The sequence below is a fragment of the Trichechus manatus genome, unplaced genomic scaffold, assembly GCF_000243295.1.
Source record: "Trichechus manatus latirostris isolate Lorelei unplaced genomic scaffold, TriManLat1.0 scaffold00039, whole genome shotgun sequence".
Classification (NCBI taxonomy): Eukaryota; Metazoa; Chordata; class Mammalia; order Sirenia; family Trichechidae; genus Trichechus; species Trichechus manatus.
In genome coordinates, this window is record NW_004443975.1 from 8887569 (window position 1) to 8915173 (window position 27605).

Genomic DNA, 27605 nt, shown 5'->3' on the forward strand with positions numbered 1-27605 from the left:
AGTTTCTGTGGACTTTAATCTTTTCTTTTTGATTTATATTTTACTGATCATTTCAGAAAACATTTGTATGTATTTATTACCATACAAGCCTAATATTGGCAAAATATTCCATTTTAAACTAAACTTCCTGAATTTAATATACTTCAGTTTTATGAAGGGTGTATCGTGCTTACATCAGGATCCAGTTACCAGGAAATCGTAGTCCTCTTTAGAAATTATTGTGTGTGTCTGTCTTTGTGGGTGTGCGTGTGTACACTCTCGCACGTGTACATGCATGTATGTTAAATTAAAAGAGTACTAATCCTGTGGTTTAAGAGTGAAATTTTACCAGTTTATCAGATTAGTATCTCATTCTTTTCTAAACATCGCCAGCTTTAATTTGTAGATAACTCACAGTTCAGTAACGAGCCCTGGTGACATAGTGGTTAAAGTGCTTGGCTGCTAACCAAAAGATTGGCAGTTCGAACCCACAAGCCACTCCATGGGAGAAAGATGTGGCAATCTGCTTCCATAAAAATTACAGCCTTGGAAATCCTATGGGGCTGTTCTACTCTGTCCTGTTGGGTCACTATGAGTAGATGTCTTCTCGACTGCATTGGGTCACAGTTCAGTAAACCTCTTGTCACTTGCTGACAGGTAATAGTATTGTAATAGGCCTCTTGAAAGAAGATATTTTTTAAAATCTTTAAATTTTTATTATCACTATGTCTGTATGAAGCTTTAAAATATATCTCATTGGAGTGTTTCTGTTTGTTTAGCTTCTGTACTTTATCTTTTTATATATGTTTTAGGGTCAGTGATGAAAAGGATGCCCGAGGATATCTTCAGGCCTTAGCCTCTAAAATGACTGAAGAATTGGAAGCATTAAGAAATTCCAGCTTGGGTACACGGGCAACAGTAAGCTCTGCCATTTTGCATGGAGGCATATCATATTAGAAAAAGAAGGCTCAAAAACAAAAGTGAAAATCTGATTACTCATATCGGTTTTTCTGGGCTTCAGCCTACGCTAAACTTTTTCATGAGAAATCCGTTAGCCCAGGTCTTTTTCAGGTTAGGAAAACATTAAACATAGCTACTTAACTGTAATTTGTAGGAGTAGCCATTATTGGTAATAACTATAAAAAATGAACTCTTTTGTATGTGTCTTTTACAATTATTTCTGAATTTAATGAAAAATAATATATTTTCATAAAAAATATTTCTGTTGTATTCTGTTATTAGAGAGAGACAGTGCTTTCGCGTAGCTCCCAAATTCACTTCGATTAATAAATTTTAATGTTAAAAATAAAATCACAGGGAGCTAAAAACATAGTCATATTATTTCATAGGATATGCCCTGGAAGATGCGTCGTTTTGCAAAACTGGATATGTCAGCTAGATTGGAGTTGCAGTCAGCTCTGGATGCAGAAATAAGAGCCAAACAGGCCATTCAAGAAGAGCTGAATAAAGTTAAAGCATCTAACATCATAACAGAATGGTAAGATTTAATAATATAGTACTACTAGAATAATTTCTAAGTTTGTCAAAAAATATTTGAAGAGAAATTACATGTTTAATTTCCTGCCTATCACTTAAAAAAAAAGACCATAAAAAGTTATAAAGATTTGAAAATGAATAGCTGCTTTCAACTCGTATCTCTAGTGATGGGATTTTAATACAGCTTTGTTTTTCTCTGGCTTCTTCATAAAGTGGAATTAACAGTATTAATTAATATACCATTATTAACTTTTCCCCTTATTTGTACATTTAGTTGATTCTCAAATTTCATTTTATTAAACCAAAAGTCTTTCATGTTCAAGAACACTACATTAGTATAAAAATGTAACATATAGTCAGAACACAGTACAGTGATCTGAAAATTGTAGCCTCTACCATAGACCTTTTACAATGAAGATTCTGTTGATGGTAAATTTCATAATAATGTAATGTATTTTAATTACAATTATTGTTTTTCATGTTCTTATGTGTATTTTAAAAAGTACATTCCAGAATCTCTGGGGCATTTAGCTAATGAATGCATTCATTCAATTCTTATCACAAGAATAGAGCAAATTATACTCTGGATGCATAAATGATAAAATGATAATCATAATCGGATTAGTTACAAACATGGTTCAACAATAAGTCAATATAGGTGATATAGAGGAACAATGCAAAGTTCAAGTCACAAATGAAAATATAGTTATAAAAATCCATTTGCTGTTTGAAATACCAAAGATTCCGAAAGCATTGAGTTTATGAGAAGAAATATAAGGCCATAAATTCAATTTTTAATGGTGAGAAGTCTTAGTCCTTAACTGCAGTCATTAATGTTTTGGATCAAATAAGAGGTCAGATTCATGGCACCCCTGTTGAATTATAAACTTTCTGCTGTAAATAATTGAGACATAAATTAAATATTCTTTGCTTAAATAGGCTTGTGTGATAGTGAAAAGGGAAGAAAGCTTTTTCTGGAGAATATGAATGATCCCAGCATAAAAAGTGCTGAATGTCATTTTCTGTGTTGTAATTTGGAATAGGTATGATCTTTCTTCATATGCCCCAGACATATGAAGACACACATTTGTTCATGAATCAAAGATACAAGTCACACTGAAAATTATGAACTTACTCATGTATTTGCTCCACTTTCATGGATCCTTATGAAAGAACTCTTAACAGAATTCTAAAATTAACTTTTGATTTTATGGCGTCTTTTTAATTTAATAATTTAGTTCAGGGATCAGCAAACTTTTTTCTATAAAGGGCCAGGTGGTAAATATTTTAGGCTTTGAGGACATATAGTCTCTATCACAACTACTCAACTCTTCTATTGTAGTGGAAAAGCAGTCATAGACAATACACAAATGAATGAGCACGACTGAGTTCCAGTAAACCTTTATGTACATAAAGAGAGATGACAGGCTGGATTTCCCCTCCCCTAGTTCATCTTGAAGGAGTCCTGGTGGCCCAGTGGTTAAGCACTCGGCTGCTAACTGAAAGGTCAACAGTTTGAACCCACTAGCCGCTCCATGGGAGAAAGATGTGGCAGTCTGCTTCCATAAAGATTACAGCCTTGGAAACCCTGTACGGCAGTTCTACTCTGTCCTATAGGGTCTCTATGAGTCGGAATAGACTCATCCACAGTGGGTTTATTTTTTTCAATTTATCTTGACATTTCAACAAAATAAGTCCAATTACAAACAAGGTGGCTCACTAACCAACAATTAAAATTAATGACTTTTTTTTTTTTGTCCTTTATTTAAGTAAACTAAAAGATTCAGAGAAGAAGAACTTGGAACTGCTAGCAGAAATCGAACACCTGATAAAGGACACTGAAGAGCTTAGATCTGAAAAGGGTATGGGAACGTGTGTTTGCATCAATCAGGACTTACTATTCTGCTATGAGTACATTTTATTATGTAACAGTCAACTTATTGTATAGGTTGGAGAATTGCTCACATAAGCAATTCTGGCGCTCATTTTTTTTTCTTTCATTTTTTAATATATGTATTGTATGTGTTAAGCACACACACATTTGGTAGACTGTTCTCTGAGTCATTTTGTTTTGTTTAATATTCATTGTTTTAAGATTTCATAGTAACAGAAAAAGTCACATTGCCATAAGTTTAACTGTTTTTTCAGTGTCATGGACTATTTCATGAATAATAGTTTAGTAATTGAAAAGAAAATTTTATATATTTTATCATATTCTCAAATGTTATAGTATGAGGTAATTACTCTGACAATGACAGAGTGTGTTAACTGTAAGAACTGGTAAAGATACTTAAATAAGTATTTACTAGCACTTCTTATATTCCTAAAATGTACATAATCTTGGGGGTAATTCACTCTCAGAGTAGTTGAGGAAATAATGTATGAAATAACTTCAGATTAATCTGCTTCAGTATTAAAAGTCAATTCAGTAGGGAAGAATTATTTTGGCATCTCAGTATCTTCTTCCATGTTTGATTCTTAGATTGCTTACCCTGTGGAAATTCCCAAGATTATTACCATTTTCTTAAAAACTTGACTTGAGCGTTTTTCCATTAATGTGAAAGCTAACTCAAAATTGTTCGATGATTCTATTACATGAACTTCTTAAGTTTTCCTTCCATAATAATAAGCATTAAGTATGTGAAGATTTAATAAAAAGAAGTTCAGAATGTTTGTTTTTTTTTTTTAATGAAGGGATATCTTCTAGGCAGATATTAGAAGTTCATTTTCCTGACAAAGGACTGAATGTTGAGTTAGGCAGTGGGTTTCTGCTGTGCCTAAGTGCTTCCCTGTCCTTCCCTAGCCCTGCGACACAATGTGCGGTAAAGGAGCTGAGTTTCTGAAACTGCTGTTAAAATTGTGGAGTGCAGAGGGTAGCCACATAAAGGAGCTAACGTGAAAAGTCATTAAATGTAGATATTCAGTAAATTGTTGTTGAGTGAATTTAATGACCAGGAAAAGGTAAGGAACCCAGAAAAAGTACATAGGAACTCAGATTAGGGGTACAAGCCATCCATGCTAAAACAAGAACCAAGCTGAGTTTTAATTCATGAAGAGTGGGAAGGGGTATACATTATTTAGTGAGAAGAGGGAAAAGAATACATAAGACATGGAGGCCCTGCAGTCTTTGAGGCAATTTGTGTAGAAAAAAGACCAATGCAGAATACTACACTAGGTGACATTGACTGCACCATTTTTAGAATAGATGTAAACTTGAAAAAAATTATCAGACTGCTTTAAGAACGCATGTTAATCTATAGCCTTGTATTTGTATTTTGAATACTGCAGAATAATAAAATTTCACTGTATGTTATGACATCATGTTTATACTACTTTAATATAATGTATACTTAATGAGGACAAGGATTTTTTTTTTTTTCTACTTTGTTTACTGTTATATCCCCAGTACCTAAGTCAGTACCTGGCACATAATAGGCTCTCCATAAATATTTACAGACTGAATGAATTTCTGAACATAGAGCCTTACCTGGTAACTAAGATGTTGTTGTTAGTTGCCATCAAGTCAGTTCTGACTAATGGTAACCCCATGTGTGTAGAGTAGAACTGCTCCATAGGGTTTTCAAGGCTGTGTCCTTTCAGAAGCAGATCACCAAGCCTGTCTTCCAAGACAGCACTGGGTGGATTCAAACTGCCAACCTTTCAGCTAGTAGCCCAGCACTTAAACATTTGTGCCACCCAGTGGGTCCTAACTTTGTTTATTATTAGAGAGTAACATGAAAAGCATGTAACTAGTTGATGCCGGTACTGAAGGAAGAGGTCCAAGCTGCACTGAAGGCATTGGCGAAAAACAAGGCTCCAGGAATTGGCAGAATACCAATTGAGATGTTTCAGCAAACAGATGCAGGAAGAAAGTGCTCACTTGTCTACTCCAAGAAATTTGGAAGACAGCTACCTGGCTAACCGACTGGAAGAGATCCATATTTATGCCTATTCCAAAAAAAGGTGATCCAACCAAATGTGGAAATTATCAAACAATGTCATTAATATCAGACACAAGTAAAATTTTGCTGACGATCATTCAAAAGCGGCGCAACAGTACATTGACAGGGAACTGCCAAAAATTGAAGCCAGATTTAGAAGAGGATGTGGAACCAGGGATATCATTGCTGATGTCAGATGGTTCCTGGCTGAAAGCAGAGAATACCAGAAAGATGTTTAACTGTGTTTTATTGACTATGCAAAGGCATTTGACTGTGTGGATCATAACAAATTATGGATGACATTGCAGAGAATGGGAATTCCAGAACACTTAATTGTGCTCATGAGGAACCTGTAAATAGACCAAGAAGCAGTTGTTCAAACAAAACAAGGGGGTACTGCATGGTTTAAAGTCAGGAAAGGTGTGTATCAGGGTTGTATCCTTGCACCATACTTATTCAGTCTGTATGCTGAACAAATAATCCAAGCAGCTAAACTAAATGAAGAAGAAGGGCATCAGGATTGGAGGAAGACTCATTAATAACCTGCATTATACAGATGACACAACCTTGCTTGCTGAAAGTGGAGAGAACTTGAAGCATTTACTGATGAAAATCAAAGACCACAGCCTTCAGTATGGGTTACACCTCAACATAAAATGAAAATCCTCACAACTGGACCAATGAGCAACATCATGATAGAGAAAATATTGAAGTCGTCAAGGATTTCATTTTACTTGGATTCACAGTCAATACCCATGGAAGCAGCAGTCAAGAAATCAAACATGCATTGCATTGGACAAATCTGCTCCAAAAGACCTCCTTCAAGTGTTAAAAACCAAAGACGTCACCTTTAAGACTAAGGTTCGCCTGACCCAAGCCATGGTGTTTTCAGTCACCTCATATGCATGCAAAAGCTGGACAATGAATAAGGAAGACTGAATAAGAATTGACACCTTTGAATTATAGTGTTGGCGAAGAATATTGAATATGCCAAAAGAACGAACGAATCTGTCTTGGAAGAAGTACAGCCAGAGTGCTCCTTAGAAGCAAGGATGGTGAGACTATGTCTCACATACTTTGGACATGTTATCAGGAGGGATCAGTCTCTGGAGAAGGATATCATGCTTGGTAAAGTAGAGGGTCATCGAAAAAGAGGAAGACCTTCAACGAGATGGATTGACACAGTGTCTGCAACAATGGGCTCAAGCATAACAATGATCATGGGAAAGGCGCAGGACTGGGCAGTGTTTCCTTCCATTGTACATAGGGTTGCTGTGAGTCAGAACTGACTTGGCAGCACCTAACGATGATAACAGTTGATGCCAGTTGCTAAGGATCTGGAAATAAAAAATCTGTGCTTGGTTGTTTCTGGTTTTTCCTCTCTAGTGTTTGAATGTCCCTATATGCATGTTTTAAGAGTTATTTTGGAAATTATGCATCTAAAATTAATACCATAGCCAAGAGATGTGCATGACATTTTTTAAATTCATCTGAGAAAAATTAGGGTTTAGATTCTTCATTCTGTCAATTTTAAAACAATACCTTGAATCAGGTTAATACCTTCACACAAGTTTTTTCATAATTAAGTTTTTTTTTTATCACTAAATTTCTGTCTTACAAGAGATTATTTATATTAGTCAGTACATACTGTATGCTTGGTAAGAGTATTTCAAAACAAATGCTTTTTGGTGACAAATTCACTTAGAAAACTAAGATATACGTTTTTTAAATTCTATTTTTTTAATTCTCTCAAGTCTACCAAAAGATGTAATGTATTTTTTTATGATGTACTGTATGGCAAAAGGAGTCCCTGAGTGGCACAAATGATTAAGTGCTCCACCACTAGCCAAAAGGTGGGCTGTTCAGACCCACCCAGAGGTGCCTCAGAAGACAAAGCTGGTGATCTGCTTCTTGAAAACCCTATGAGACAGTTCTGCTGTGCACACGTGGGGTCACCATGAGTCAGCATCAACTCGACTGCAACCAACAGCAGTGACATATAGGAAAAGAAACCAAAGAACTCAAGTAACTCAAGAACAAGTAGTATTTCGTGGGAGCTGATGTAGTTTAATTACAAAGTTATATTTCAAGAAACACTTATGTATATTTAGTTTTTTAAATATGTAGTTAGTAATATTGATCATCTTTGAAATACAGTAGTTTGTGAACAGCTTTTAATAGATTCAGACAGGAAAGGTTATCCATGAAAATTAATTTTAATCGTTCTAGTTTAAAAAAAGTTGCTGCTGTTTTCTAGGTATAGAGCACCAAGACTCACAGCATTCTTTCTTGGCATTTTTGAATACGCCTACCGATGGGGATCAATTTGAAGTAAGTACTAAACTTTTAAAATATCCTCTCTGGTTCAGTTTAGAACTCACTTTGTGATTTAAAATTTATTTGCAATAACACCTTTATCACATCCCACATAAGAGGACCTAGAATCTTACCTAAACAAAAACATATTAGGAAAGGAATATGTTCTGCATTTTTATGTAAATTATAATCACATATATATTTAATAAAACGTCTAAGAAAGGTCTTAAACATCAGAGTCATTATTAAATTTAAAAGCAATCTTATCTCCTCCCCTAAGAAACAGTAAGCACAGAATAGATTCCAACTTTTGAAATTAGTTTGACACTTCTTTTTAATCCAAAGCATAGAGTCAAAAAGCAAGTGAAAACGTCCAAGTTCGCAATAGGGCATTGCTGGCTCTTTTTTTTTTTTTTTTTTATAAAGTATACAGTAAGAAATGTTTTTTGTTAAAAGTATTACATAGGCTTTATTAGGCAGATTTCCTAATAATGAAATGTGATTATGTGACTCTTTGTCATTCCTTGAAACTTAAATGATTTGCTGAAAAAAATCAATTTTGTGATACCAGGTATATTTTTGTCTTAGAAACTTTAAGTTAGTGATCATATCTTTATTCAACAGATAATAATTGTGTATCTCTTTGCAAGACACTGTCTAGGTGTGGGAGATACAGCGGTGTTTCTTCGTCAAAGAGCTTATTACATTCTAGTGGGAAGAATTAGAAGCAGGGTTGCTTACTTTTAGTTGTTACATTCTAAAGTGCTTACATTTAATTTGATTATTAATGATTTGCCATGAGCTTCATTTTAATAAATTTTGAGCATAGTATATAAATTATATTTCATTCCTTTGGGAAAAGGAAAAAAATCACTTTCAAAATAATAAATTTCTGAGTTTCTTGAGAAACAATGACAGTGACTGCTTTTCTCATTTATTTGAATTATTGTCATTTGCCTTTCAATTGTTTTACAAAATATTTGATTTATTATTTGTTCTTATTAAATTGCTTCATCCATATTTTCTATTTTTTTATTGCTGTATTCTTTAAATAGGATTCCTTTTCTTCTTCCTCATCTTCACTGATTGATTTTTTGGATGACGTAAGTCTTTGATTTTTCAAACCCATGCATCCTTCAGTAAAAGAGATCAGTGAATTGATTTGAAGAATTTCCCAGTAATGCAGTCAGTTTTAGAAATATCACACTTCAGAATTTTTCTGTGGGCCAAAATGTGCTTCTTTCTTATCTCAAGTATAATGAAGTGTTTATCATTAAGCATAATAAAGTAAAAAATATACTTTGAAAAATAATTTGGCCATCAGAGAATCTCTTTATTTCCATTCTTTGTAAACATTTCTGAAGGCCAGGATGCTTATTTGATTTTTGTCACTCTATATGTAAATAACTGCTCATTTTTCTTTTTCATGATGATTTCTATTTTACTTTCCCCTCTTCTTTTCAGCACTTTACTATTTAATTTCTGTTACTTAAAAATAAATCCTCTGATGTAATCAGAAAAGGTTATTCGTTATTAAATTCTCTAATATGTTTTATCATTACACAATAATAGAGTACAGATCAATTTTTAATGCTGACAGAATTTCTCTTCTAAGATGGAAAGTGATTTTAATTAATATATATACTATAAATTGACTGCATTATCATTTTCTCTCCTGAATTAATTCTATAGATTTAATAATTTAGAAGTTCTTATAAAATATATGTCATTAATTCTCTTTATAGAACTGCCTGGCATATACATTGTCTTTATTCCACATTAAACAGCATAATAATCCTTGTTGTAAGGCATTTTATTATTCTGTTTAAAATTCATTCTTTTCAGAAATCGGGAAATAAAGTGGGTTCAAATACATTTGAACTGTTTTTAAAACCAAGGAAAAATTTTTAAATGTTTATTCTTATGTTTTGTTAAATAGAATATGTATTATATTCAGAAGTCTATACAGAACAATTTTCTACTATAGGAACCTCTTGATTTGGAATATTTGTTATTATTTAACAAAAAAAGTGATTTTTATATGTTTAAAATAGTTATACCAAAGTGTGTATATTTTGCTTCTAAATGGAAACTATTTTATTATTCTTGAGATAAAGAATTTATTCTGGTGGATTCTACAATGTGTTAAAAAGAGAACTGTCTTTATGTACAATGATATTGCATGTTATAATCTGGTGTTCAGTATATTAAAACACTCAATATGGTATTTCCATACAGATATCATTCACAGAATAGAAAGAAATTTGAGTAAATTATTTTAATTGTTCTTTCCACTAGGAAACCATTTTCATTTTTCTTTCTAACAAACTCTTCTCTCCATCCCCTTTCCTCCCACAGCAGTGTAAAGGAACTCCTGGCAAAAAAGTAAAAAGGGGTTGCGTTCACAAAGGCTGCCTGAATCTCTGTGAGTCAGGCCCTCGTTCTTAAAAGATGTAGTATTCCCTCATTTGCTTCCTAAGCTCCATTCTCTCAATTTATTGGTTAAACACATAAGCTGGTTCAAATCCTGCCTCTACTACTTTCTAAGTATATGATTTGGGGCAATCACCTAACCTTCTGTGCCCCAGTTTGCTCATCTGACAAATAGGGATGATAATAGCACCAATCTCATGAGGTTGTCTGAGGATTTAAAGAAACAATATGTGTAATGCCCTCACTGATATTGGTTATTATTTGCTTACTGTTAATAGGCTGATTCCCCTCTCTTACTATATTCTTTTATTTCCTTTTTTTTTTTTTTTTTCTTTTTCCCATCAATTCAGTTTCATTTTGATACTTTCTTAGCTCTTCACCATTGAGCCTTCCACCCACCACCAGTATGAATCACTCTATACTTTTCTCTGGAATTGTCAATTTATTACAATGTGGGAAATTATTTTTATCTGTCAAGAGGAAGGCCAGCAGTGATCTCCCACTTTTTAATATTTTATATTCTCAATTTATACTTTATGGCACAAGCCTCTTTGTTTCTCGTCGTAGTTCACAGCCATGACCATCCTTTCCAGAGTTATCATCCACTTTATCCACAAAGTCAAAGTAGAACGATGTTTTGAATAATAGAATTCTGTCTCTGGCATGCTTGGGTTCAGCATCCATGATATTTAGTATAAAACTCAAGTTCTATAGCTTCCTTTCTGCTAGGCATTTGGATTTTTAAGGAATGAATCAAATCTTGATTGTTCTTATGTGCCATACTAGTTAGACTGGTGTGCCATGTGCATAAATGTAATAAGAAGAGTACAGTAAGTGGACTCTAATGTTTAACTAACCCATAATAAGCATCCATCTGGTCATTCTATTCTGTTTTCTGTCTCATTGCTGTAGAAAGGAGGAAGATTATATTGAAGACCTAAAATTTGACTGTAGCTGGAAGCTGTAGGAATAGGAGGAATAAGAATAGCATTAAGCAAAAGGGAGTTTTCTTTGGTGTTCACATGTCATTTACCTTCTCCCTCTTGCCGGGGAGCCCAATGCCTTCAAGCTGCCCTCTGACTATTCAAAGCTTTTCCACCGGTGCATCTTCTCCTCCAAAATTACCTTCTACTTCTCTTCTTAACTCTCTCCCACACAGGCCTATTATAACTATGATTTATTTATTTAAAACAATACCATATGTTTTTGCCTGTTAATTCAGCAATCAAATGAATACTGGGATTTTTGGCAGTTATGAAAGATGTTCAGAACAGGATGTTTTCCTTTTAAGTCACATGTATAAGAAGAGAAGGAGTATATGTAGCACCAATCCCTTCCTCTCCCCTGGGAAAACAAGATGAAGGCAACCAGGTAAAGCAGAATACATTCTCAACGCTCTGCTTCTGTAACTCAGGAGCACTTAGGCATTTGAGCTTTCCTACATGTAGAGTCATTGACTTTTAAAGGAGAAAAGAACTTGGAAAATGTTTAGCCAAGTAGTTTTAACCATTATTTATCACAAAAGAGTAACTTACTAGGATTCTCTTTGGGGGAGAAGGGAAGTGGTGATAAAGGGGTTATGTATGACATTCTTTAGGACAGATAAAAAGGGATTTGAGTTAATTTAAAAGGAAACTGAGACCACTTTGATTAGGTAGTCTCTATGGTAAGGCACTCCCAGATGAGGTGTTAAGAAAGCAGTAAAACAGATACCAGGATCCCTTCTGTGGAAATTACCTTCTCTTCTACCCTCATCTTTTCTCCCAAACCCACATGCCCAATCATGGACTGCCTTTGATAATCCATATTAGGGCCAACCTTATTCTCCAGCTAACAAACAGGATGAAGGGCAAATGAAGCTCCATAGCTTGGAGTTCTCACTTTTCTCTCCCATCCATTTCCTTCGTCCTGATGGTAACAGATCCACGGGTCATCAGATCAACCTTGTAGCAACTTCCTACTTTGTTCAGTTCATTTTCTTCTTTTCAACTGAACCAAAAAATCTTGGTTTGACTACATTAAAGGTAATACTAATTGTAGTCCTATAAATGAACTACTTATTCTTTATATTTAATAAATATACTGTCAGAATATTAAATATGTACGAGGTAAGTTTCAAGTTTTATTAAATTATAATTCTATATTCATTTAGGACCAGTTCACAAAAATTGAAACTGCTCACTTGCCTGGCATAATGGGAACATACTCCACCTGCTTTTTGGAGGTTGCCTTACTCTGGTGTGCTAAGGGAAGAGTAAATCAAGGAATTAAAGTACTGCAGTGAAACCTATGAGAGCCAGAACTTGATTGAACTGATTTGTTTTTCCAGGTCTCACAGGTTTTCCACCTTTGACAGGGTGCAGCCTTACCACTTTTCTGTCGTTCATTTTTGTGGGAAATATTCGAGTTTTCCTTCTCTGACAGGTTTCCACCTTACATATGTTCCAGCTTTCACAGGTTTTTACAGTATCATATAAAGGTTAGACATAAAGAAATAGAGATAGTACCTTCTGTCTTGTTCTTCTACTATTGTTTTCATTTCTTATATTCTAGCATATAAGAGAAGCAAGTAGGCTGAGAATGTTGGCAGGCTGAGTCCTAGTCTTGGTTTTGACCTCATATAAAATATTGCTGAGATGTCCTGAAATTTTTAATTTCAGCCCTGGCTCCTGGCTTCCTTCATGCATCTCTTGCTTTTAACATTGTTCTCTCCCTTATCTGCTTTCACATCTATCATAACCAATCACAGAAATCTGAGGCTTGGCAGCATAGTTTTAGCTGTATTTGGGGAAAATTTATCATAATTGAGAGTTAGTGGAAGACAGATTTTTAAAACATGCATTGTAAAGATTTTTGAATCCTATGGCCAAAGCCATGCCTAGCTCCATCTGAGGAATAAACTGCATCGATATATTTAAAACAACCCAACTTGAAGGTCTCACACTTCAGAAGCTCATCATACACAATCCTGCCTCAATTTGGCAGTTATTATATTGTATATTATATGTATATTACATGTACATATTATTGTATATTGTAATATACTTAGGCAGTCTAGGTAGAAACATGACTATATAGTGCATATGTCTGGTATTCTATTAAATAAGACCTTTGAAATTTATTAACTGAACCTTAAAAACTGTTAGTCAAATTATATGTCTGTAAGATAAATTACTTGGGTTTCTGCTTGCGTGCTTACCTCCATATTCCAGCCTTAAAATTCTGGTGGCAATTCATAGACCTAGATATGAAATACATGTTTTTAAGTGGTATCTGATTACATATTAAGACAAACTGCTGGTTTTCAGTGTTTGCTATGAAAACTATTTTCAATGTTTATAGAAAATCATGGTGTTTGAAGGTGTATGTGTGAGGGAAGAGACAGATTAGTTGGTTTTCTCTAATTGCATCATCAAGAAAAAGTAAAATTCATGCTTTTCTATTAAAAATATAAATGTAGATATCTGGTTTCTAGGTAGGATATTATTGCTATGGCAATTTCATATCATTATTAGCTTTTAAACAATCCCAGCTTAGAAAATATGTTGTCTTTCATATTCAGAGATAATTTTAAGCGGTGTTCATTTTGACTTGTTTTTAGTATAGTGATAACATATTTACTTTTGAGTTATTCATGCTCTTTTTCATGGTTTTAGCACACTCTGGTCAAGAAGTAGGGATAGCCAAAAAATAAAAGTTTCTCTACGTTAAACATTTTAGTACATTTTACATGTGTAGTGCTATACTGTGCACAATGTTGTATACAAAGATAATTAGATACAGACCTAGACCTCAAAATACTTATTAATAGGAAAAATAAATACACAGTTATGAACTATGCAGCATGAAAAGTGGTAAGTTCCATAAGAAATGTGGCCGTTCAGAAGTATTCATTCAACATTTATTGAGAACTTTTTAATATACAGGCTTTGTGCTAAGCATAATACGATATTTCTGGCCCTTAAGGATCTGACAGTCTGGTGGAAAAGGCAAATAAACAAACAGATATTTATAATACTACATGGGAAATACACTAATAAAAGGTATGGACTGCATATCGCGAAGCACAAAGGAGAAATACCTACCTGAACCAGGAGGGTCCAGAAAGGCTTTCTGAAAGAAATATTGCCTAGGCTGGACCATCACATCTGAGTTTGGTCAACAAAACAAAAGTAGAGCTGCATAAAAGGGCATGTAGTATATGCTAGGTACACAGAGCATAGTTAGTCGGAAGTGGGGGTGGGGAACAGAGGGAGATTCCAGTTCAGTTTGCTGAAAGCGGAAAGGGTGAGATGGGTTGATGAGAAATGAGTTTGAAGACATAGGCAGGGATCAGAATCAGGGTGACTGTATTCATTTTATGGGGCTTAGATTTAGTCGGCCCCATGTGTGATAATTATTGAAAGGCTTAACGGGTAAAGCGACGAGTTTCATTTTGGACAGGGAGAAAAGTACTTCCTGTTAATAAGGAAGGGACTGTAACCGGGTTTGAACTTGGAGACTTTAGTGTTAATAATGGAAGACTGACTGGGATAAGGAACAAAAGCTTGTTTAGAAATCTGCAGGTCTTCTAATCCTGATTTTCTAATAACTCTTTTTTTAAAAAGAAAAAACCAGACCCATTGCTGTTGAGTTGATTCTGACTCATACTCTTTAGGACAGTGTTAAGTCACCTTCTATTACAGTTTCCTGTAGAAAGAAATAATAGTTCCTGTCTACCTGTCTGCCAGAGTTATTGTAAAAATAAAACTGATAATTCTGAATGATGCTTCTCGTCCTTCAAGTTTTCACTTTTGTTTGAAACCGTCTTTAATTCTTGTAGACCCAGTTTATAAATTCCCTCCTGTAGGTTCCCATAAAAATCTTATATATATATATTTATATACATATATGTGTTATAGCGTTTGTCATGTTGTTGCTAGCATATTATCTTTTCTACCAGTGTGTGAACTGTTTGGAGGTGCACAGAGTGCCCTATTTATCTTTTAATCCATATATCTGCATAATATTTGACATAAACTCTGAATAAATATTAGTTTGGATTGCATATAACAAATTACTTAAGTAGGTATGGTTCATATTTGAGAAACTCTGCTGTTTACAGAAAGTTTCAAAAACTTGAAAAGTATTTTGAGATAATTGCTACTTTTTTTTACTTAATTCTTTAATGTCAGAAAAGTGAAGGTCCCTCTTTTGACTAAGCCTAATGTATAGTCAGGATGGATGATATTGTTGAAGTAACTTTTTGTTTTAGTCCATTATCAATAATTCTGAAGCTGTAATTTAGCTCTTAGTATTTAAAATGCCATCTTTGAAAAGACTAAAAACTTGGTAGGTAAATGGTTGAAGCAAAGCCAGTTAATTAAATATTTTGTTAAATGCCTGTCAGCACTGAATCAGAATTATTTAGGTCCTTTTTTTCTCTGGTATGTTTCAATTTACCACTGCAAACCTTTCCAGAAAAGGAATTGTCCACCACTTGTGTATGGAGCATTATTTTGTGAGTCATTGTTTGTGCATGGTCCAATGATAACTATATTATCACCTTTAGACCTAGTCTGAGCAACTGTTTTGTTTTTTTGTTTTTACTGTCTTATCCACCAGTTTTTCTTGAAAACAAGTGTACTTTCAATCTACCCAAAAATGTGGCTTTGTTTGTATATTTATATACTTTATTAATACACTAGAAGTCATTGAGAGTGTAATGTGTATAAATATTTGTAACATACAGTATTCTCCTTTCTTTGTTGAAGCGCTCTTCATCCTGTACTCCAGCTAGCAAAGGCAGACGTGTAAGAGATGATTGTACTTTGTGTACCCATTACCCCTTCTGCCCTACCTCCTATCCTTTTTGCCTGTGGTTGCAGAACATGCTGGCATTTTTGTGATGTATTACTACATTTATTGCATGTTTTGTGCTGCTGTTCCTGCTATCGCTGCTCTGCTTTTCTGTTTGTTTGGGTTTTTTTCTTTTTTTTTTTTTGGCTTTGACCTTAAAGCTTTAGAAGTGTTCACATAAATTTCTGTAACCAACTAAACTAATAAAATGATAAGATGTCTTTTATATTTTGACTGGAAAAAAAAGTAATCCTAAAGTAGGCTTTCAAAATTGATCAAATATGAAGTAAATGAGTTTCTAAATAAGAATCTGACACAAGCAAATATGTAGAGATTTCTTAAAGATGTTAATTATGTAGAAAGACAACATGATAATTCATATTTTGCAAAATTAAAAAAAGATTTGAGACACAGACATCTTGTTGTCTACAATTTTATGTAAATCAGTTCTGGAGAGATCTTGAGGGGTTTTTGTTTTTGTTTTTTATGTTCAAAGGAAGCTCCCTAAATATATTTATAGATTTGAGACTATGTACTAAGTCCTTTATAGTCTAAGATAATTCCAAGATTTTAAAAATATTTGTAACATTCTTTATATATGTATTGATAACATACCATAAACATCTTCTTTGCTAAGTCTGGCTCAGTATTTCTCAATCTGAGATGGGCCATCCACTACCCCATCCTACAAGATTCTGGTACGTTCAGAGTAGGGAATCTAATATATGGAATGGTCTCAAATTTTTGTAAACCAGCCCCCACTCCAGCACCAGTATACACACATAGATACTCCTCAGTTGAGAAGCAGTGGGCCAACAGAGATTATTTGCTCTGATTTCCATACATTATATAAAATGGTAACATTAAAAAAGGAGTGTCAGTGATAGGTGCAGGTTTTTAACTTTGACCTGTCAACTTTATATGATCATTGGAATTGATCAACATCTTAAATCCAGAATTCTTGGGTTAGAAATTTCTAGATCAGGGAATTCTCTGGGTTATAGAGGGCATGGAAAGTAGTAGAGTGGCCCATTGCTTCCTGTTCTCCTATCTTTCTGGCGTGATGGAGAGAGCTGATTATAAAATAAACATGATTAATAGTTATATAGCATTTATTTTCAAACTGCAGTTTAAAAATGAATAAACAGTTCAGCTACAAGTGCTATAGCCATTAACACTGTGAGTTCAACTGACATCTCTAATCTCGAACCAATTACTGACGTTTATGAAAGATTGCTGGTTCAACTATTTCTTGATTTTTTTTTTTTTTACCATGTAGACAAAACCATTATGTATTTGGAATTATTAAATTAGTCTGATCATATGTTAGCCAAAGTATCATATAACCTGTAGAAGGGAGGACTAAGATATGTGTGCTTAATTATATTAGGTTCAAATTATCAGCATGTAAATTCACTGAATTTTTGCCTACTTGTTTTTGAACAAGGTTATAATTCAGAGAGGTATTGTTTTTCTGATTAAATTTATTATAGATAGTAACATCCCACTTGCCTTATAGAGTTCCATGGTTGTTGGCCACCCGGAACATATCTGTGAATATTAAAATAAGGAAAAAATTTTTGAAGGAAATAACTGTTAGGAAGTTCCTACTCTTTATTCTGTATAGTATGAATAAGTCACCCTTAGCCAGAATCTGTTGACTTAAAATTATCATATATATGTGTGTGTATATACACACACACACATAATTATCATATATATATGTTTTTAATACAGGTGGACAGGCTTTCTGGCATTCTTCAGTTTTTCCTTGGTCAAGTATCTAATAGAAAGTCAGCCACTGAAAAGTGGTAATGAAGAGGGAAATGATTGAAGAATTACCAGTTATTCAACAGTTAAATAGAAAACGTCTCAATGGAATAGTGAGGAACCTCATTAGTCCCTGGAAATATTAGTGTATTACAGTAGGGCACAGATAGTTACCATTCCTAACAGTGACCTTGAATCTGATAACATGACATACGATTCTATGTGTCATGTTGTCAGTCAAGCAAGCATGTAATACTTTCATAAATTTAAAATTCTTTAGGTGACTGTTAATTATCATACAAACGTTTATTCTTGTTTTTACTATGCCATTAAGCCTCATTTACCATTTGCATACTTACGTTTTTTATAAATGGTGTTATTAGGCATAATATAAGAAAGATTTATTTATGGTATTATTAATGTCTGAATACAGACGGTTAGGGAGAGTTCCATAGTTTTGTCACTTATAGTGAATGTCTCATTACAGGTTATTCCTTTAGAGTTTAGAACAGAACTTATAAATAACCAACATGGGGTTAGCTTTTTTTTATGTGTTTTTTGTAACATTTATTAATTCTGAAGAGTAGGTATTCAAATCAATGTATTGAAAGTACTTAAGGAGCAATTTTCATAAAAAGAAACAAGTTACATTATTTGTAACTAGTAAGATTACACTTAAACCAAACCAAATCCTTTGCCATCTAGTTGATTCCGGCTCATAGCGACCCTGTAAGACAGAGTAGAGCTGCCCTATAGGATTTCCAAGGAGCAGCTGGTGGATTCAAACTTCCAGCCTTTCTGGTTAGCAGCCAAGGACTTAACCACTGCACACCAGGACTTCTTTTACTAGTCATAACTTTCAGTAATTTGTTTTAAAATGATAAAATGTTATATGTACCGTTTTCCATATGGTACAGTATGTCTGTAATACTGTTATCATTTTTATCATAAGCTCAATTAACAGAAAAAATTATATCACTAAAGGTTTAAATATTGGATTATTTGTCATGTTGCTTCTTAAAATACTTGTAGCTGAAAATTCTTTTGAAAATTGAATTTTTTTCTGGGTTAACTTAGAATTTTATATTTAACAATACAAAACAACATATTAGATAGAAGCTTTTTTTTTTTTTAAATAAGTTGGCCACTTATAATCCATATAAAACCTTGGTATGTTTTACTTTAAAACCAGATTTCTAATGAGAATGGTGCTACTTGTTAAAATCTGTAATTATTGTTTGGCCTAAAAAAAGGCCCATTGATGCATATTTAAGATGAGTGGTTTCAGTTATTTTTATTATTTATAAGACGACCACTGTGGTGGTCTTGAGGACTTCTTGATAAGTAGGTCATCTAAAATGAGACAGTTGCCTGATCCTGAAAAAAATACTTTTCTATTTCACTGTGCTACTCTAAAAATACATTTTGAGGATCATTCATCAGAAAGATTTAATAAATTCAGAGAATGTTACGGATTTTTTGCATGACAGTGTTAGGCAGTGTGTCCAATACCGCTGATAAGCTTTTTTGAAAGTTTGATATTAAGTTTTCTTGCATCTTTTTAATATTAGAGCATGAAATAAAATGACACTGGAGTATAGTAGATGTTTCTAATGCCTGTTCCTTAGAATAACTTCTTAAAGTATGTTTACTTAGGAAAAAATATTAGCCCAAAATACGGGGAAAAAATCATTTATATAAAGATATTCCTTATTTATTTTTCTCAGTGGATTGCAGCTTAGAAATGTTGAGTATATTGCTTACATGTTCAGTTAAGATTTGTTTCCAAGATCTGTCTTTGGATATCAGAGTATACAGTGCAATAAATATTAGCTATTGGATTTTGTCATTTTCCCCTTTTTGTCATTCTTTCTATGATCGTAAACCCAACTATTGAATTAAGGTGTCTGTTATTTATATCATGTAGTTTAGTTTTTACTGAGTATTCAATTCATTGCTTATACATAATGCTTTAATATTTTTCATAACAGATTTATAAACTTGGTTTAAATATAGTATTAATAATGATTACATTTGTTTAGAAGGTTTTAAAGTACTTTGTATAAAAATAACTGATTTTTGCTTTCCTGCCATACTATACTGAATCATTACCAATTAATTATTAAAATTAATTTCGGGCTATCTTTAAATCCTGATATTGCGTATTCTGAAAGTTTAGTAGAATTATTTGCTTTTTAGAGGATAGAATAAACTATTGATTTTAAACGCATTGGTAAGCATTTAATTATAGTTAAAATCAATAATATCTTTAAAAACACAGTCCTGGTGGTGGTAATTAAAACTATGATAAAGAAAATGTGTAAGTAGTATAGTATTTTTTTAGTTTTTATTGTTAAACATCTTTTGAAATATTGTTTACACTGGCAGTAATTCAGAAAGGAAATAAAATATTGAAGTGTTTTAATGTTATTAGATAGTAACTTCTTATAAAGTCTTTTAAAAGAGCTGAAAAATTTTTTTAAGTTTGACATCCAAAACATTTTTGCCTTGGGTTTACTCATTTTTACCAAAATTTGTTTCTTATCTTTATAAGAAACAGATGTTAGAAAAGAAAGTGGTAATTTTTCAACTTCAGTTAAACAATAATCAGAGTATCATTGTAAATGGCACCGTTCAAATTTTTAATATGGCCAGTTAATGCCATTTCAAAATATTTTACAGTATCTTTACTTATTTTTAACTTTTTTAACAAAAACTCACTTGGTTTTGTTTAATCTGCGGAATTGATTTTTACTTTAAGGGAATCAGCTCTAAAAAGCTATCATTGTAATTTTTATTATTATATTTTATTACAATTAGTATTGGGTTATTTTTTTTATTTAAGTGTTTTCCGCTTCTGAATAATCAGCTTTTACCTCATTCAGCTAAGGAAATTATTTTTTAATCTATGCTCGTTCCTATTGTTTTCTTTCATGTTTTGATGAGTGAAAAACTACTTAGGACAAAAATACTTTCACACATGCCCATAATTCTTCAGAAGAGCCAAGAGGTGTGTATTAAAAGCCTCAAGAGTTCTTTAAGAGTCACTACTTGGTACAGTCACAGATTAAGCTGTGATGGTATATCTTTCCTCTGCCTAATATCCCACTGTGATATGTAACATCTTCACAGGGTCATGAAACGTACTGGTAAATATTTTAACAACCAACTCTGGGGCAGGAAGGAAGCCCTAATTTTGAGGGTTTGCAAATTTCCATGTTGTAAGCATAGCCTGACAGATTTCAAGCTACTAAAGTGACCTCACTGAACTCGGGGCTGGGAAGAGATGCGCACAATTGGTTCTAGAAGCCTTGGAAACAGACTTTGACACACTACTGGACCACATGTGGTAAAATGGCTTGAGGCAATGTATTCTAATTCCTGCAAAAGAAAGTATAAAATGGTAAGCTCAACTTATGTCAGCATGCGTTCATGTGGCTCAAAGAGCAGGCCCACTAAAATTTTAATCAGTACAATTGGAAATAACAAACTTTCTCTTTTTTGGAAGAGTTTTTAAACTAATTGGACCCAGAGGTACAAAGCCACTATATTAACTATTCAGTCCTATTCACAGCGTTATCCTTCTCACAGGAACTTCTGGTTTTATGTCTTTCAATCAAACAATAGGGCTAAAAGTTTTTGTGTAACAGGTCAGAAACTTAATTTTTCTTAAAATGACCTAGTTTTTTTACATATAGCGAATCCCCTACTTGGTCAGGACTTTAAAACTTTCGATTATTTGAGCCAGTTTTAAGTTCTTATTCGTGTAAAATGTATTAGTAGTGCTTTGCGTATCAATTTCATTTTAACTGAATCCCCTCTCGCATGGACTCTTATTCAGCTTGCAATTTATATAATCTTACAAAAACTAGAAAGAGGAGACTTTTAGAAAGTCTAAGACATTTCTGCCTTATTCCCAAACCAGGGTCATATTTCAGATTAATAATTTAAACTACCTTCTCCATGGCTGTCCCTGAGTATAACTATGAGCTGGGTAAAATTTGTCTTCAGAGCCTCCCATGTTTCTTTCTTTCTCTGTCCTCTTCCTGATCAAAGCTCACTGTCAGGAAAGGAGATAATATAACTTAGCCTCCATGATCGTTAAATTACTTTGCAGAGTAATGGCTCTGTACAACAAAAAGAGTGCTGCATTTGGAGTTAAGAGATGGGATTCAGACCTGACTCTCTCACTTCACAAAACTTACTAGTTTAATGAAATTGGCCACACCACACACAGAGAGCTGATGTTCAGCTGATATACATCAGTGTAAACATTGAAATACTCTAGCGGTTGGTAAGTAGCTAGATGCTTCACTGACAGTTGCCGTTTCCCCTCTTCTCCGAATCCACTAACTAAAGGTTTAAGGCCTGTGCTGGTGACCGTGTTAGTAGGTCCCACCAAAAGTCCTGCTTCATGGAATGCTGGGATTCCAGAGGCCATAGGTGGGAAACTACAAAAGGCTACCATAGCGTTTACCAGCCCACTAGCTAGTCCCTGCAGCTCCCACACACCTGGCAGATTTTAATATACCACGTCAATCAGAAGTTGACTCTATATATGCAACATATAAATCCATAACAGCCTTGTATATTAATTATAGGTGGGAAAAATCCCCAACTTGAGAAAATAATTTGTGCATTTAGAGATTGAAGCCGTGTACCCAGAGTTCTGTTGGGCTGAAAACCAAGCTGAAAAGTGAATATCTTGGCAAACCTTTTTTCCAAGTGTCTCTATTCACAATCATTTATCATTTAGTCCATATTTCAAAGAGATTTTTTTGTTCCCTTAATTTGAAGTATGAGAGCTATAGTTATTTTAATCCATTGTTCTAAAATTTCTACTTTGTGAGAACATATTTTCATGAATATACCCAAATCTTTCATCAATGGCAGTTCTAAGGAGTAGTTGAGTACATTATCAGCCTCTCATGTCTTCCCCCCCTAAAATAGTAACTGTGATAAAGAAAAAGAAAAAACATTTTAAGTACATATTTAAATTTCTGTAAATGCTGATGCTCTTTTTATTGACTTGTAACTTCTGATCTAAGCATTTGTTCTTGTGTCAAAACAAGTTTTCTAACCTCCTTCCCAGATTGCCTTCAATGCCTTTCGTTTTAAAAACTCAATCCTGGTAATTTTGAAAATTGCCCAACTGAATAGATAATTAATCAGTGTGTTCCATAAGAACACAGCATTTTTAATTTCCAGAAGTACTTGGCTTAATAGGGGGAAATAATGTAAAGGCTACTATTTCTACTGCTGCAAATTAAAAAAGATTTACTTTAGTATGACAAGCATAAAGCTGATAGGTTAGGGTTTTTTTTACTTTCAATTAATGCCTAGTAGAGGACCAAATTTCATTTTTATCAAGGACAGAATTATTCATCTCTAATCTGCAGTACATATCTTTATTACATACTCTGCATTTATTTCATATACATAGTATTTTGTGAAATACAAAAGTTCTATGTGGAATACAAGCATAATATATGCATCAGAGATCCGGGCTCAAAGTAAGAGATCAACAGTAAAGATTGGGAAGGAGCCTTTTGTTAACTATTGTTATCTTAGCCCTTGTTTACATTAAAGCTAGTGGTTATGCTTTTGTATAATGACATATCCCTAATGTGAATATTTAAAGTTTGTTTCCACCATTTTCAAGAAATGTTATCGTGATCATGCCTTACAAAAATTTGCTAAGAGCTGCAAATTGTTTAAAAGTGATTTCTTGGGTTTTTGTTTTTCCTGACTTATTTTCCTAGACTGATCCCGTTGAGAACACAAATGTACGGCATCCGAACGTCAAGTTTTACATCCAGTCAAGGTCCACATCTCCTTCCACATCTAGTGAAGCTGAGCCAGTTAAGGTGCCTCACTGGAGCAGTCTTGCTCCACAACTTTTCACTTGTGTCAGGAAAGGGGACTCTCATTGCAAAAACAAGTGAAATTTGTCTCTCTTGTTTTAATCAGATATTTGTGTAATAAGTCATAGTCTATTGGAGATTATTACATTTAGTTGATAATGTAGATAGGAGTAGAAAACTACCCTGAAAATTCAACCTGAAGTAGAAAGTTTTATTTAACTATAAATGTAGTCTTTATTTTAATTAGAGAACTATGTGGAACAGAGGAGAGTTATGTAACTTTTGGATACAAATTCTATAGGCACATGGTAGGGCCAGGTGCTGTTCTTATATTTTAGTTCTTTTACTAAATGTAATAAGCCATGATATAACTGATTTGTTACATAATAAGTAGAGCTTAAAAACAAAATTGCCACTACTGGCAACTGGATAGTTTATTCCAACTGGTAAATCAGAAATAGACATTCAAATAAGTTGTACCTTTTAATAGTACAAAAACAATATTGTGTTGACATCTCCTGTCAGTCAATGGTTTTAAACAGCCAGTTGGCCAATTTGCATAACAGAGATCATCTTCTCAACAAGTCAGAAGGATGTATTGTACCTAAGTCCATGTCATTCTGCCTCAAAGATGCAGTTCTGATTCTTCAGTCAGCATTACAGTTCAGACAGAGCCCCTTGGCTTCCAGTGTTTTAATCTCCATGGTGTCTACTGTTCCAATAGAAGCAAATAGTCCAATTTCAAAAGCTAGATGAAGTATGAGTTACAGTCAGATTCTGACCTTGTTTTTTTCAAACTGTAGACTTTCTCAGACTTGCCAAGCTGATTAGAGCCTCTGCTTTTTTGGTTATAACTGTTTTACTATTTTGGGTTCATACATTTTTATCTTAATGGTGAAATATTTCAAACACACACAGAATAAAATAATAAACACCCATGTAACCACCATCCACAGATTTTACAGATAGGAACATTGTGCCCCCCCCTTTTTTTTTTCAAGATTTTTTCTTAAAGAAATAAAATATTTCCAGATACAGTTGGAATATCTTCCACTATACCATTCCCCTCTCTGCTTTCTCGGACAAATCTAAATATCCTGCAGTTAGTGTGTATCCTCCCTTCCTTGGTTTTATGTTTGTTTTCTACGTATCCATGAACAATGTATAGAATGCTTGTTGTGTAGTTAAAATTTACACAAATGTTATCTGTATCCTTCTGCAAATGTGTTCATTCAACATTTTGCTTTTGAGGTTTATGCATATAGATACATGACCATTTAGTTCATTCATTGTAACAGCTGCATAATATTCCATTGTATGGATATACCATAACTTATTTATTGTCCTATTGTTGGATATTTAGGTTGCTTCCAGTTTTTTGCTTTTACAACCGATGCTGAAGTGAACATTCTTATAGGTAGAATCTACTTGTGCAGATGTGCAGAGTTTATGTAGAAGTGAAATTACTGGGTTGTATGATATATGCATTTTCAGCTTTAAATCTTGCCAAATTGTTTTCCAAAGTTGTTGAACCAATTTTCATTCCCACAAGCATTGTGTGAGCGTTCCCCATTTCCCCGTATTCTTGTCAGCCCTTGGTACTGTCAGGCATTAACTTTGGCCAACTTGATGGGTGTAAAGTGGCATTTTTGTTTTAGTTTGCATTTCTCTGGTTTCTAGTGATATTGAGCATCCTTTTATATGTTTATTGGCTATTGATGATTTGCCTGTTCGTATCCTTTGTCCATTGTTCTATTGTTTTTCTTATTGTTGTCTAAGGGTTCTTTATATGTTCTAGATACTTTGTTCTAATACTTTGCTGACTATATGCATTGCAAATATCTTCTCCCAGTCTGTGGCTTATTTTCAAATTTTGTTTGCAGTGTCTTTTTGTCTTGCAGAAGTTTTAATTTTTAAGTAGTCAGATTTATCAAGCTTTTCCTTTACGACTTCTGCTTTTTATGTCTTTTTAAAGCATTTCTTCTTTCTGCACAGATTATATTTTCTTCCATATTTTCTTCTAAATGTTTTAAAATCGCTTGTTTATGTGTTTAGGACCTTTACACACTCATATATTAGAAAAATCAAGCTGAAGTTTATTGTTATATATTATGGGAAATGGGATTCTAATCTGTTTTTTCCATATGAACAATCAACTCTCATATATTTTTCCATTGATTTATAATGCTATCTCTGTTTTATATGCATGGGTCTGTTTGGGGGTTCTGTATTCTCTTCCATTATTCTTTTTGTCTATTTCTGCACCAACACCACATTGTCTTCATTACTATACCCAAAAATAATTCCTGGTACGTGGTATGATGAGCCATCCCCACCTATGTCATTCTTCTTCATTTTTTTCTTGACCCTTTAGTTTTCCATATGACTTTTAGGATCAGCTTGTCAAATTCTTTGTGGGGCTTTTGACTGGAATTACATTGTAGATTTATATAAGGGGAATTGACATCTTCATGATATTGAGTCTTTCCATCTATGAATATGGTATATCTATTTCTTTAGAATTCTGTTACCACCTTCAGTAAAATTTCATTATTTTCTTCATGAATGTACTCCATATTGCTTGTTGGATTTGTTCCTAAGTACCTTAAAGTTTTTGTTGCTATGATGATGGGGTCCTTTTTTATAATTTATCTTGGACTTTCTATGTATATTATAATGACAATTTTGTTTTCTGTAAACTGTTCATTAATTTTTAAATAGATTTTTAGTGTTTCTTTTATCTTTCATAGTTAGCTTTTTAAGTGTTAATTCTAAGTTGAGTTCAAAACTTTTTTCAAGCTGATAAAATTTAAATTAAAATTAAATTACAATTAAAAACAAAACTCTGAGAAGCGCAACGTAATTCACTTTTAAGGCTATAAGACATATAAAATAGTCTACTGTCAGATACTATATAGCAACAAAGGCAAAGAGGAATCATCCATTTTTCTCTCAATACTTGAGAATATTCTGTAACTTTATACAATGACTACCTTTTTCCTCTGGTTGGCTTGCTTAGCATTCTGGGAGGAAGTCATTCTTTGTGTCTGTTTTTTTATACATTGATAATTAAGTGGTGTCTCTTTTTTCCCATAATAATATCCAGTAAAATCACTGACTCCTTTCATTCAAAGAACTATCTTCCAATAACACTCCATAAAAGAAGACTGTATTTTACGTAGCTAATAAATATATGACTTGTAACTAAATTTGTGTATAAATTCTGAATTCGAATAATACTAACACCCTTCTTTGGAAATTACTTTCTGACAAAAAGCCCACTAATCTTCTTCACATATGTTCAAGTCCACAAAATTGTGTTCCTTATATGTAATGTGTATTCTATATATGGAAATCAAAGAGTTAAGAGTTTTTAAACATTTTTTATCATAACATTGCTAAAAACTCTTTCAGATACTTTTTAGAATTAATGTAGAAAATTGAGATCAGTTTCAAAATCAATATCCTTATTTTTATAGGCTACATGCTATGATTTTTGTTTTCTTTTGTAAATGTTCTTTTCCAGATTGTTTTTTTATTTCCATATTGAAATGAGTTTTACTAATTGAAAAAATATTTCATCTGTGGAGATTACAGGGAAATTTTTAAATTATCAACACTATGAAGTCAGTGAGATATTTTTCTGTTAACTAGAACTTTTTGTCTTATTAATGTTTTGTTTGGTTTTATTTTGTTTACTTTGATTTGTTTCTAGTGATGTTTGAAATAAATAGTGTTTCATGACATTTATCTCTTTTTTTGTCCCTGGTTTCAGACTGTAGACTCTACTCCATTTCCAGTTCACACACCAACCTTAAGGAAAAAGGCATGCCCTGGTTCAACTGGCTTTCCACCTAAGGTATTCAGCCTAGTTATAAGCATAGTGTGTTCCTAAAAAAAAAAAAAAAATGAGAATGGATTTCTTCTGCATTGTGTAGATGTTGTGATTTTTGTTATTGGTTTCTTC

At 33.3% G+C, this 27605-nt stretch overlaps 1 protein-coding gene across 5 annotated transcripts in view; it reads left to right on the top strand.

Annotated features, from left to right (window-relative positions):
• The window catches only part of CDC42BPA (CDC42 binding protein kinase alpha), a 338979-nt gene that overhangs the window by 265286 nt on the left and 46088 nt on the right, over positions 1–27605 (top strand). For 2 of the 5 annotated variants that reach the window (XM_004375875.3, XM_004375873.3), the window contains 5 exons: positions 792–897; positions 1329–1477; positions 3247–3338; positions 7675–7748; positions 27414–27497. In XM_004375875.3, the coding sequence (XP_004375932.1) occupies positions 792–897; positions 1329–1477; positions 3247–3338; positions 7675–7748; positions 27414–27497 (505 nt within the window). Of the gene's footprint in view, positions 1–791; positions 898–1328; positions 1478–3246; positions 3339–7674; positions 7749–15919; positions 15959–23536; positions 23642–27413; positions 27498–27605 lie in introns of all 5 variants that reach the window. The other 3 variants (XM_023730922.1, XM_012555417.2, XM_023730924.1) reach the window with 3 other exon arrangements.